A 14,251-nucleotide genomic window follows, 5' to 3' on the forward strand; every position below is an offset into this window, starting at 1 on the left:
CCCACTGCTATAGGCAGGAACACCTCCCAGTAGACCAGGCTGCTCACAGCCCCATCCAGCCTGGGTATGTATATACACATATACAGAACACTGCAAAATTTTTAGTCTTTCCTGACTCTAGAGACTCTCCATGTTTCATAGATTATCTTTTAATGAGAGGTCTCAAGTGTTCTTCAATACAAAAGATCCTTCCAGTCATGGAAGGATCTGCACACCAATAGTTTTTTTCTAGTCAGCTGTTCCTGAGGGGCGTCCTATTGTTTGGAAAGAAACACTTGTGGAAGCCAGAAGTGTTATTATAAGTTCATCTGCCATTTTTATTGTGTGTAATGTTTCCAATAAAAGGTAAGCAGCAGTTAAGATGAACAACACAATTCGTATTTTGAATAGCCACATTGGAGTTGAAGTAAATACACCAGTCAAAGCAGTATAGAGATAAAAAGGAACATTTATTTTACTATGTACAGCTAGTGTTTAGGTTTTACTTTGTATATTGCACTCCACTGCGTACTGTTATGTGTTTCACTGCCCACAAGGTAATTGTGGGCACTCTGATCCTGGAGGGGTAGCAACAGGCTTAAGGCGATGATGCTGATGGGGTGATAGCACTGAGTATCTGAAAGGACTCCCTGTGCTTCTGTTTTCTGGCTATTGGGTTCCATCTGTGACTTCATTAGCTGTATTGCCACTGAAACAAGTAAAGTTGTATAGGAATTTTTTTACTCATTCTTTATTCATTTCATGAATAAATCTGATCTTAGAATCAAATGATTGATTTTCTTTCTTTTTTTAATTTTAAATAAAATAATTCAATGCAATTCTCAGCAAGGAGAGCTGCTGATATCGAAAGTTTAAAATCCAAAAGGCCTGAATTTTGACAAACTAGAATGAAAGTCTGATAACAGAAAGAAATTGTGGCATTAAGTACAGGAGTCTGGAAAGATGTGGTTGTTCAGTCTAAAGAAACTAAGATTTTCTGTCCTATTCTGTTATTTCTTTTTCTTTAATCTGTTGTGAATTGAAATCTAGTCAGAGATAGCAAGCCAAGAACTTTACTATTGCTATTTCAGGGTTGTAAATACAAACTCGTGAATCTCACAGAGAGAAGGGACCATAAGTCTTCCTTTTCTGTGTGGTCAGCAGAATGTTTAGAAATTCTACATGCAGTTTCAGTGTGTATTAATTTTTCTATTATAGAAGAGATTTACACATCAGCAAGTTGAGTCAAGATGTGCATGAGTTAGACAAGTCTATTCCAGTGATATAAGTCATCATCCCTTTTCTAAGCTGCCCAGAGTGGAGTGCTTTAGAACCATGCTGTTTTGGCAAAAGAAAAGCCTCGCAGGTGATGGATAATGAAAGCTGATAGTCCATTTGACCAATATGCAACCCAGAAAACAACAAATGTCATTTCTTCCTTCCTTTCAAGAATGCTTGCTACCTCTGTACCAGCCAGTCACAGCCTGGTGCAGAAGGTGTAACCCTCCTCCATGACATGGTTTGGAGTTGCTGGAACATGCTTCTTTCTGAAGTTTAGCTTATCAAACTCTTCTGTTATTTCCACAATTGACTTCCCTTTTGTTTCTGGAAGGAACAGGTGGAAAAATGTTGCTGAAGAGAAAAGTACCCCTATAAAGATGAGGAAACAGAAGTGCTTGAGTCCTTCCTGCAGGGAAAAGCAGAGTGAGAAAGAGAGCAAGATAAGCATATCTTTTTGTTTGTCACATTCCTGGGACGTCTCCTGCTGCTCTTCTTCCAACTCCCATGGCCAGCTGTGGAGCATGGCATGCCTGGGGAGCGCCCTGGGGTAAGTCACTCACCACGATGAATGGGAAGGTTGTTCCAATCACAAAGACACCCAGCCAATTGAAAACTGAACTGATCACAAAGGCGGATGGTCTACATGACAGCTTGAAAATTTCAACCCTCATGGAAACTGTGGCACCACCTAAATAGGAAGAGGAGTAAGAATTACTTCTCAGTGTGTTTGATTTGAAGACTTGGATCTGCAAAAAGATGCTCTTGTTGTTGGCTGGCATTCAAGAGACTCTTTTCTTCTAGAAAAGAAAGTGTTTGTGGCATCTTATAAACTGTTAGACATCACTTTATTTAAATATTAATTTCTTCAAACAAATTTTATTGGAGAGATTTAAGAATTGAGTGGTTGGCATTTCAAAAAATCTGACATCTTCTCATTAAAAAAGCTGCATAAGTGTGAAATACCAATTATTACTACAGCAAGAATTCCCAGCATGCTATTGCTAGATCAATGATGAGCAGTCTTTCCAGATTCACTTTCTGGGCATTTCAGTTATGGTCTTGAAGTTGCAGAACTTTGACGGCTTTGAGTTAGGAAAATAATTTCACCTACCGTGTGAGAAGGCAAGTATTTTAAAAATAAATAAACTTTATAAGTTCACAAGGAGTTGGTAGTATAAGCTAGGAAAAGAATTAATCCAAAGTACGTCTTCTATGCTGCTGTTTATGTGGGATACAATGTGAGAGTATATGACAATGAATTTAAAAGTATCCTTGGTTTTCTTTTTCTCTTTCTCTCTTTTTTTTTCCTAATTCTTTCTAAAAAATCTGCTTTCACTCTGTTTCTCTGTGATTTTCTGGTGAATACTTTTTGCTCTCTCCTTTCATCAGTCTCTCATGATAAAAATTCAAACCTGATGGCAATGCAGTTTCTGGCCACCGACTGGAACCATGATGCTTATGTGCCTACAAGGTTAGGTTAAATGAACTCACCTTTGTGAAATGCTGCATACTATATAATGCAATATTTCCTCAGCCATATTTGTAAGATAACATGACTTGATCCTTTTACTTCTTTTGAATGAAATACTCACCTGGCCCAAGCCCAAAGACAACTACAAATAAGATAATCAGACAGAGGCTGCAGTATGGCATCCAGAAATACCAATCCTGGGAAAACACAATAAACAAAGAAAAAAACAATTTGTGAGTGAAATCTGTGAATAATTGTAGGTTACAAAAGTTTTCCAACACTGTCACTTCAATAAAGAACATATGGTGTGTGAGAACTGGGAGAGAAATGTGAATCCTTCTTCCTATGGACAGAGCCCTGAGATTTTTTTTAGGTGTGCAGAGAATCAAGTTTGCTGATGCAGAGCAGCTGTCAAGTTTAGATGCCTTCAATTAAAGGATATCTGAATAGTACTTTTCCACCGTGTACTCCTTTCTCCTTGTTCCCACAGTGCTTCCCCTTGGAGATATGGTAAGGCCAAGTTATATCTTTCTTTGCTTTTGACAGGGTAATAGCTAGAATAATTTCTACTGAAAAGGAGCTTTCCTAGATCTTAGTCAAGAAGACATAGGACACAATCCTTTAGGAAATGATCTCTCTCCTATATCCAAGACCCTTCATGATTTAAACAGAAATGGAAGTCTGCTGCCACCTTGCTTCAATGTTAATTTTGCAGTAGTATCTACTGAACAGCTCTTAGATGAATACTGGTAACCCAAGAGAACTGTTTCTGAAGAAGTTACATCACTGGCATGGTAATAAAGAATTGAAATGCTCTGCAGTCCATGAACCAATATGTGCATTCCCAGGGAAATTTGCAGCAAAGTTGAACTGTTTTTTTAATTGTTACTTATTTATTAAGAAATGCGTAATTAGAAAGGACAATTTTCCTATGACTGCATTTTGATCTGTGCTGACCAGTGTTCAGTGTTTGCAGCCTGATGATATCAGGAATCGAGGCTACCTTCTCTGTGCTTTGTGCACTCCTTGCTATAGTCTTGCTTAAAGGAAGGCAGGAGTGCAGACAGTATTTGCTGAGAGAAAGATTAATCCTATGTGCAGAGGGTTATTTGAGAACTTCTGAGCTTCACTTTCTCAGAAAGATGTTTCTACCTACGAGCAGAGGTACGAATAGAACAGAATAGATAATGGAAAGAGAACTACCAGGAGAAGAGTTTCCTAACCTGTAGGGAGAGGGTCACTGTGATAGCAGCTAGCAGTGAACCCATGATGAAGTAGCCTCCTCTTATGAGTGTTTTCCTGCCCAGTCGCTCAATGATGGAGCTCTGAAGGACAAAAATCACAGCTGGTGTCAGTGCCAGAAAAGCAAACAGTGATGCATTTCCATAGTAACATGACTTGACTTACACAGACTACAGTGGCTAAGAGTTCTGCAAGTCCGACAGAGAGGGTCATATAGTGGACCATTCTTTCCTCAAAGCCAGCTGCCTGGAGGACTTCAAAAGTATAAAAATAAATCTAGAGGAGAAAAAAAACAACAAACACAGAACAGTAAGAGAATAAAGAATATCATTTCTTACCCATGTCTGTGTGTGACACTGACCTGGACAGGAGCTGGCAGCAGGATCATGCAGCTCAGCTTTTGAGTAAGAGTTGTGCACTCTTTCTGGTAGTATTCACTTTATTGGCAGACAAAAACATTGTAAAACATTATAAAATTAATTAATTTGATGAAAGATAAAGTTCAGTGATAAACAAATCTCCAGCTGCTGTAATTAGGTTTGCATAGATCTCATTTAAGTGCTTTCATAAATAACCAGTTATATTGTCACTTATGGAGCCCATCCAAGAACAATGTTGTCGGATATACTCTTCCTTCTCAAGAAAAAAGAGTGTGGGTGATGGAATCACGAGGAAGTAAAACAGACATCTTTTCTTTTAAAGTATCTCTGCTCTATTTGGAGATTTGCTAAGATGATACAGATTTCAGTTTGAACTGTGTTAGACTCAGCTGTGTGTTTCCTTCACAGATGTTGCTGCAGCGTGAAGTTAAACGTGGAAGAATCGTGCAGGAAATTGCAAAGCTGTGGCTTCAAAATGATCTTAGAAAAATTCTGATCTGAAGAAGGCAGGGAGGACTGCAGAAGCCGCCAGAACTGTGAGCATGCTTTAATGGCTAAAGATAGAGTGAGCATATTGCCATCCCTCCACAAGTGTCCTCCTTAGAATGCTGACACATGGGAGCAGTAACATAAAATTGTGCTGTAGATTTTGCCAAGAGAGAGTGGGCTTGTTGTAGGAACAGATTCTGGGGCCTCATAGAAGCTGCCAAAAATGGCTGATAAATAACTCTAAATACAGAGGATGGTAACTCCAGCAATGACCAAGAGCTGTCATATGGAGAGCCTGGTCAAGCTTTCCAGGCAGAGCTGCTATGTAGAAGGGTTGGCAGATAGCAAATAGTGGCTTGGGAAACCTGGGAAAAATGAAGGGAGATCTTGAGAGCCATGATGTCTTCTTTAAGGCTGCTGTAAATGTTTTGAGACTTTAAGGGGGAAATGCACTCAACTGCACTGATGCCACATAGCTGAACTGAGGCGGTCAGAATAACTATCATGTACAGCTGCCAGCGGATAGCTGGTTCTTTCATTAGCTCCAGGACACTCAAGATCTTGATGTTTTTCATTGTTGCCTTCTCTTTCATGATGTCATCAATCTCTGCTTGGTGATGGCCTTCACCCCAGAGCTGCCTTATGGCTGTAGAGGAGAAGGAGAGTGAGACCTGCCATGTTAATTTGTCTCTTTTGTTTGGTGACTGAGGAGTTTAAGCGGGCTGTGTGGGCTGTGTCTGCAGTGTGAGGCAAAGGTGTCCTATGGTGTATTACAGAGCCCTGTCACCTTTTTCACAGAGGGGCTTGTTCAGAGAGAGGGGCTTAGTGAGGTGCACAATGACTTCCTCCCTGCTCATGGGTCCACATTAATCCCTTCCTCATTCTCTCAGGGTACAAGCTTGGTACACAGCCAACAACATAGAGTTGTGTAGTGCCTTGTGGAGCCCTGAAGTGCAAACTGCCATTTATCATTTATCATTTATTATTTATACTGCTCAGGGCATAACAGCTTAGTATGAAAGACTTTGTAATATAGGAGTAGTTTAGTGTTTTATATGAGGACCACAACAAAAATGTACTTAGTGGGTATTCAGAGTCATCTCAGAAACTTTTTTCTGCACTGGGAGAGAAAACTCACAAACCAACTGAAAGCCAAGTAAGGAACATGAACACAGAGCACTGTTACCTTTCTTGCAGCTTTCCTGGTCTCCTTTATGCATGAGGAGATATGGCGGGGATTCAGGGAAGAAGGGCAGAGTGAGCAGCTGGACCAGTGCAGGAATTCCACAGGAGGCCATCAGCATGGGCCACTGGGACTGGCTGCCCAGCAGCTCCCTGGCAGGAATAAAACAAGAGTGTGTAGAATAAAAGTTCATTGCATTGGTTTTTGAGAAGAGAAAGAAATTGATGGAAAAGCAGAAGAAGCAAAAGATAGAGGGATCCAGATATGAACTGGGTTGCAAATCAGTTGTACTATACCTTTGTCCTGCAATTTGCCCTATGGCTTTTCCCAGTGACCAAAAGAAAGAGGCAGTAGAGTTTGCAAATCCACGTAGCTTCCTAGGGGAAATTTCCCCAACATACTGATGATGCAGAGGAGTAGAAAAGCCTTGAGGTGAAGAGGAAATGATGGGAGAGAAGAAGAAGACATTCATAACCATGGGAAATAAAATTGAATGTAAATAACTAAGCAGCACAGAATATAGCTGCCTCATGCACCAAATTGTTTCTCATACCTCAGCCTAGGCATGAGATTTTTAAGTACTAGGCTTTCTAACCATTTCTACAGAAGTGGTTCCTGCCCTCTTCGTACAGTGCAGTTTACTGACCTTAAGAACTGTACACCTGTGGGGTGTTGCCTCATCATGGTGTCTGTTTTGAGTCTTACTATATTTTAAAGGAGAATATGCAAAAGCTGAGTAACTAAACAGTGAGTAGTGTTTAATTTGCTTGTAGTTCATGTACATAATCTCAACCCTGTTTGAAATGATGTTATAGAAGAGCTGCTACGTTAGATCCATTGTGGGTTAAAGTATATGGTGCTTCAATGTTGGTTTGTACGTGACTTGAGAGAAGATGCAAGCATTTTTTTTTCAATGTACAGCAATAATTTTGATGATTTGAAGCAGAGTTGATATTTACAACTATCAGTGAAGTACTTAATGACTCAGAAATTCTGAAATCTAGCCTGGGAACAAGAGTATTTTCTTTATATGATAGTCACAGCCCTTCTAATCTGGTTTGAAAATATTGTCTGCTCCTGTCTTTATGTATTGGCAAAATGGTGGAGATATGCAGTCTCCATAGCAAAAAAGACAAGATATGGGTTCTAGATCATAGCAGGGTGACCATGAGTGAGCGGTTCTTGAAATAATGTTGTTCTTCAATACATCTGTATGTCAGTAATTTACAGAACTTGGTTATTTGAAAAATAGACACTAATTTCTAATGAAGTAAGTTAAAAAAAAAAAAAGAAGGCATCCTTGTGAATATCCAAAACTAATGAATAAGCAACATTTTGTGTAGGAAAGAAATACAAGACATACTGACACTAGCACGGATTATTTTCTCTGCACTTCCTGCAGGCAGTGATTTTACTAGATTGCATCCAGCTCCTTTCACTAACCCCAAGGACTTACTGCTTTGAACCAAGTTGAACACCCTTGCAGAACATTCCATTCAGAGTCAAAATGAAATGGCCATGACTTTGAATGGTCTGTTTCTCTGAAGCCAAATGAGAGCACTAGATTTAAACTATATTCCATATAATTCTGAATACTGTCCACCAAAATTAAAGTAATACTATATCTATTTCTCCACTAGAAAAGTTTTCAATTGTATCAGGGTATTTATGAGAACTCTGAATATTTATGCACTTGGCAAAGCTGAATTTCATTTGGTATCTGCAAAATTATTTGTAACTGTACTCCTTATAGTTGGTTGACGTAGAATATCTTCTGACAAAGGATCATGGACTTCAAGATTTTTTTTCTCTTAGTGAAAGGTTATCTATCTTGAATAAGGATGTAATATTTAACCTGTGGGAGAAATCACTTACCTACACTTACACCACACAGGAAGCGTCCAATGAGAATCATCTCAAAGGACTTGGACATTTTGCTGCAGCCCATGATAGATGCTGCAGTTATCATTAATAGATTGTTGCACAGGAGACATTTTTTTCTGTAAATGCAAGCAAATAAAACATTTTTGTAGATCAGGAGAGAAATGGCATTTAAGTTCCTGCAACACAGGAGCACAGAGTGAAATCATCTTGCTAACTTAGTCAAGTTATGCATATATGATCCTGTACAATATAGGTCCTTCTACACTATTGGCTCTGGACACTCTGTGTCCCTCTTACACAGAATTATATTGTCATCCAGCTACCTCAGGGTCTGAACAGGGAGAATTCACTATAGCCAAGGTTGGCAGAGAAAGGCACTGGAAAAAAGGTTACTTCCAAATCCCCTGGAAGGCATATGTGGGCACTGTCATTTCTGGGACAGGACCTGCCAGCCTGTACTGTGTCTCTTCTGGGTCACACATTGAAGTTCATTTCCCAGTAAACCAGGGAGAGTGAAATAAAGAAGGGGAGCAATGTGACATTGATGTGGCACCTAGGAGCATCTCAACGCTGCTGTATTGTAAGCAGCATCTCCAAGAAACCCCTCTGCCTTCAGCTGGGAGCGACCTTTCCAGTTGAACCCAGCCTCAGTAACTACATCTTGTGTGACAGGCTGTAAACATAACTGGTTAGTTAGTGCCACAGGATATAGGCAAGAAGCAGCAACTTGGCATCACCGCCAAACTGGCTGTGTACAGCTGTTAGTGTACCTTTAAATCAGTCTCATATTTAAAAACTTTAAAAACCTCAACAGTGATTTCCTTAAATTAAGATTCAGTTGACAGATTCTCATTAAACATACATACTTGCCATACTTGACAGTCAGGTATCTACTTCCTGAAGCACCCAAGAGACCTCCTATACCAAGGATGGACACGATGAGAGACCACAGGAACAAGAGGTTATCCTGATGGATGGGGTAGCCATATCGCTCCAGCCAAGTTTCATTAATGAAAGCCTTAACATGCTGAGACAGAGAAAAAAGGATCATTAACAATAACTTTGACTCCACAGCATGTATTTTATTACATTTATAACATAACTTTGTTGCTTTAGATAAAGTCTCTATTTCATATAGACTCTAAAAGTTTGCATTAGCCAATAGACATAGAGTAATAGAGTATGCTACGTTGATTCCCTGTTATTAGGAGATCATTCTTTGCTTGGTTGTTCTTGAAATTTGAGGTGCTAAGACACAGATCTGTAATGAGGAACTGCACCTGATCACTGCAGTTTCTAAATCCTTTCTCACTTAGAACTCTGTGCTCTGAGCCTGAAAGTAACACTTCTGCCATAAGGTGATTCCTACTAAATGATAATGTCTTCCCTTAAGTTCCAGTGTCTCAAATGGAAGTTTTACCTGTGGTCAGTGGAGAGAAGCAGTTAGAGCACAGTTCACTTGTTCTGTTTGACTTCCCTATGTGAAGATGGGTAAGCTCTGAGAGTGTCATATGGTATCACTGGAGTAGCCACATGGGACATCCGTCTCCCTGTAAACTTGCAGCACACCTGTCAGTGCTTTTTTTGAGGAACAGTTCTATTAACAACAAGTTGCAGATCTCTCTATTTTCTTCTGTTTTCAACACTTTGACATGTTCTGCTTTACACAATAGCATAGTAATGGAAATTAATCATAAGAGGAGAATATAGTGATTAAATCCTTGCTAACTATCAAAGAGGAGCATGCCAAGAAAGGGATGTGGACTTGGTGATGCCATTTACCAGTCTATGTGAGCTTTTACCTACCTGATTCATGTAGGTGATTGTAGAAATTTGAAAGCCAACTTGGAATGTTCCACCTATCCCCAGGACAATGACCATTCGGAAGAGTCCCTGGTATTGTACCTGCAGAAGTAGAATAAAATCTTAAGCTTGTAGCTGCATCAGGCTGCTCCTTAATTGTGCCTCTCATTCTCCAGAAACACCTCACTTGTTCAAGGATTTTGCAGATAGGCTCTGACAAAGATGGAAGAGAGTGTAAGAAATGCAAATAGCTGCAGTACCCTGAAAAAGTGTGTAGAATCACTTCCAAAGTACTTTTTGCAAATAGGAGCCTTGTTGTTTTAACAGAGATAGTGATTTTGATTTCTTTCATCCACTGATAGCATACAAAAATATCCCAGATGTCAGTGCCCCACCATGTACTCACCAGGTCTGATAGGAAGCCAGTCATCTCTAGCTCAGGGCTGGTTCTCCAGTGCGCTGAGTGCCTGTGTCATCACTGGCTTCTATGTCTGTCTCATTCCTGCTGCTATGGCAGTAGGCATTTGGCTGCAGGGAGCTGGGTTAAATTTTTACTATTTTGTCTTTGCTTACTTATATTTACTTCAGCTGGACAAAGTTAACAATGCTGGATTAAATATTTCAGGAAATAATTGCATCGGGTCCAGTCTGCAGGGGGAAAGTTTCAAAACAGAGGAAGTTTTGCAGCTGGCCTTTGGAAAGAGAAAGGAGAGCTCAGGAAAAAAAAAATCCAAGTAGTTTTCCAAGACCAGTAAAATACTTTATTTCACTGATAAGAGCTGAGCAACATCCACTATAATCTGCTCAATAGGAAAAGTAACTAGCAAAATATTTAGGTATTGGTATTTATTTAAGCAGCAAAGATTTTGTGTTCAGTTTCATAATCACTGATATAGTAGATAGCTTTTATTAGATGAAAAAATAGGCAAATTCTCAAACACACAGCTCTTCACTGGGCTTGAGATAGAAGTAGCACGTTTCAAATCTTAATTCAGATGTTCTGATTTATGTCTTGACTGTCCCAAGGAAGAATATTTTTTGTCTTGTGATTATGAGACTGTTGGCCAGGGATGGTGAGAAGGCACCAGGAGATGTTGTGCCCTGTTGGCCAGGGATGGTGAGAAGGCAGGAGGAGATGTGCCCTGGCAGAGGCTTTTGGAATAGAGTGTCTCTTCCTGAAGGCTCCATGCCAAACCAGCCAGTAACTAAAATCCACTTCTTTATGAGAGTAATCAAAGTGAGTAAATACTCCTTAACGAGGTAGGGTGGCACAGCTGGGTTCTTCATTCCTCAGGCTTCAGCTCTGAGCATTACAGACACAGAACAGCTCCAAATTCAGTGTTGCATCTGCTGATGCATTGGAAAGTAACCTTTGATTCCCAGAGGCTCCGCATTGATGATGTGAAAGCTGAACTGTGGCTTTACTTGGCTTCTTCTAGAGACCAGGTTTGGAAAAAAGAGGTTTGCCTGGGGCTATTGTATGTCTGATGTCCTGTGCTATTGCTGCTTTCAGTGTCTTCTGCTTTCTCTAAGTCATGCCAGGGGACATTCAACCACTGCCAAGGTTTGGGCTGGGTGTGGATGTGACAATGGGGTTATGCTGGAGCCATCAGTAAATTCCTAAGCTCAGGACTTGTACTTCTAGTTCATAAAACACAGAATGCAATTATTGACAGAGGATTTTACTGCAAATGCAGCGAGTCTAAAGAAAAGAGAGAATAGATGTTAATAATAAAACCTTAGTTACTTGTGTAATTGCAAGTGTTCCTATACAATGCATAGCAAAGCTGTTTTTCCTGGCTTGCAGCAGCATTTAGAATGATTTAGCATTTTTGTGTTTTCTCTTGAACACCAACAATAGTAGCATTTTGACTGTACAAAAACAGAAGCAGCATGGCTATTAATTCATTTTTGAAATTGTTTTAAAATTGTAACGTTTCCTGCTTATTGCATACATGCATTTTCTCAATTCATATCAAAGTGTAGGGTTTTCTATGTGATTCCTACTCTCCTTGCAAAATAATTGCTGAGGATCTCAAGTAGCAGCGATTCCACTAATTCACAGTAACATTTCTCTGACATTTCTGGGTCTTTCTGGGGTTTCTGAGCTACGCTTGATTTTATAGAATAGTACTGTTTCATTTTATCAGTAATTTTAGGAGACAATGTGATTGGGAGACTTTTACTGTTCCTTTCTAAAGAATAAGTCCAATGAGGACAGGCTGTTGGCTTCTCCTTGTGACCTGTGCACGTAACACCTGTATTGCACTCAGCTGTCATCCTTTGTATTTGTGCTTCTTTACAGTTGTTCAGTACTGCAGTTCTCCTAAAGGAATTAATAGCAGTTGGAAACTAGCAAACCTTACAAAGTTACAAATGACCACAACATTCTGCCAGCTCCCTCCTCCTGTTCTCTCCATGTATGCTGGCTCAGGTGGTTACGCTGCACAGCACAATTGTCCAGCTCCTAGAGAACTGCTCACAGTGGTAGGAAGCAGGTTACAAGTCAGAATACCAAATGAGTAACTGTGGCTGTGATAATTGTATACCTTGTGACTCAACAAAACTGCTCTGTTGTATCAGGAATGCAAAGCTGACTGACTCATTTCTACTTTCACCTCAATAATCAGGCCTGATTTTTTAAATTCCACAAAGAAGAAATCCTATTTACAATACATTGTCCTTCCAGTCTCCTCTGAGAGGATCCCAGTGGCTTATCTAGGTTAGGTTTGATACGTTAAGTTTGCTATAATTAAAAACTCAAAATGAAATTCTGAAAAACAAAATCATGGAGACTGGAACTAAAGAAGACTTTTAGGAACAAAACATTTCCTAAGTGAAATCTATGAATTTAGCATAGCTCATATTTTATGTCACTATCACTTATTATTTACTAACTTCTATCAGGTTTTTATGTGTCTTCCATTGATGAAGATTCCACTTGTGTCTATGAAGGAGTATTCAAATCTTTTCCAATAATAGCAAACAAATATTTTGCCTTTGTTTCATCTTGCACTCTACAAACATTAAAGTCCTTACTGACCATACTAAAAACATAGCTCTGCTACTGACCAGCTAGAAGCTAATGTAGGTTTTACATTCCTCACAAGTACTTCCTGTAATGGAATGAAATCTCATCCTAAAATGTAAAATGGCAAATTCTTCTGTTATTTTCATAATTGTACCCTTCACCTCTGAAAGGAGGAGGTAGATGAAGAAGATCTCAGCAAAAATAAGGAACAAGAAGAATGGAGATTTTCCTGGAAATAAATCAGAGGAAGATAAATAAGGATATTTTCATTTGATTCTACTTGATTCTCCTTGAATCATTGATCACAATTTCATTAATTAGAAATCTAACTGCTTACTGATGAAAGAGTGAAAACAATTAATTATATCATCATCTGGTGTGTGGAATCATACTCAAAACATTAGTGACTAGTCACTAACATTAGTGGTTAGTCACTTACCAGGATAAATGGGAAAAACATTCCAAAACCAAGGAATCCTGTCCAGCTGAAACATCTTTCAGTCCCAGCAGCTGATGATCTAGGTGTCTGATTGAAGATTCCCCCAAAGATGGACTTCATGGCCCATATGAAGGGGAGACAGTCATGAAGATGGACAGAGCATGTTGGCTGGTTCTATTTTGAATTTCCTAGTTTCCCCTTTATTTCGTGGTTTATTATGATTCTACCACGTTTGTGGGATGTTACTATGGCACTAAATACTCAATGCTAGTGTTAAATTTCCTGGTTTCCTCATAGTTGTGTAAATGAATTGAAGTCCTCAGACTTACTGAATGGAAGTACACTCATTGCTCCCTTCAGGATCTATGTAGAGCCCGTCACTCTCCCTGTGACAGTCAAGTACTGTGCTACTCCTACTGTTCAATGAAAGATAGGCAGAGTGAGTAGTTAAAAATAATTTGTTTCGTGCAGAAGTCTGAGAAACAGAGAGGCCTTGGCATGGGTTAAAACAACATGCAAACATTAATATTGGCAGGTTAATCATATACTATCTGGTTTATCAGTAACTGTGAGATGTACAGCAGTAACAAGCATTTGGGAGAGCAGATCTTGGGTTTGGCACATTGGTTTTGTAGAACCTGGGAGAATGAATGCTTGAAAGATTCCGTTAGGTGAGAAGTAGTAATGGTAGCCAGCAAGACTATCCCAAAAAGACTGGTTTCTTGCAAGAGGCAGTGGAGCTAAATCAGAGTGAGCCTACATGGAGCTCATAAGAGAGGGACAGAGGGACTCAAGGCTCCCACCTGAACAGCCTGTGCAGCACGGACCAGCAGTCAGTCCTTCTGCAGTGTTCCTGCTGTGCTTCTGCCGACACCTGTTCCTGCAAAAGGACCAGCAAAGTCACAGTGACACTGATTGAGATCCCAAGAGAGGATTCTTTCCTCTCTGTGTGCTGAAGGCACATTTTCTGCACGAAGGTTTGGGAGGCCTGAAAAGAAGATAGGAGAGGGAGGAGAGTAAAATCAGAGAGAAGGAATTGACAAATGAAAGTGGAAGTTTTCACGGCAGA

The 14,251-nt window shown here is 39.7% G+C and overlaps 1 protein-coding gene across 1 annotated transcript; it reads right to left on the minus strand.

Moving 5' to 3' along the window:
• Positions 1 to 1,192: 1,192 nt before the first annotated feature.
• On the minus strand, positions 1,193 to 10,248 carry LOC116228288 (solute carrier family 2, facilitated glucose transporter member 11-like). The gene is made up of 12 exons (XM_090152502.1): positions 10,119 to 10,248; positions 9,716 to 9,814; positions 8,776 to 8,936; positions 7,901 to 8,025; positions 6,322 to 6,451; positions 6,029 to 6,177; positions 5,301 to 5,488; positions 4,139 to 4,249; positions 3,955 to 4,056; positions 2,853 to 2,928; positions 1,821 to 1,948; positions 1,193 to 1,666 (listed from the first exon to the last, which is right to left on the minus strand). Exons 1-12 carry the CDS (start codon positions 10,140 to 10,142, stop codon positions 1,457 to 1,459), a joined length of 1,503 nt encoding a protein of 500 aa, XP_090008628.1. The 5' UTR covers positions 10,143 to 10,248; the 3' UTR covers positions 1,193 to 1,456.
• Between the last annotated feature and the right edge of the window lie 4,003 nt (positions 10,249 to 14,251).

The sequence above is a fragment of the Phasianus colchicus genome, chromosome 18, assembly GCF_987193195.1.
Source record: "Phasianus colchicus chromosome 18, bPhaCol1.hap1.1, whole genome shotgun sequence".
Taxonomy (NCBI): domain Eukaryota; kingdom Metazoa; phylum Chordata; class Aves; order Galliformes; family Phasianidae; genus Phasianus; species Phasianus colchicus.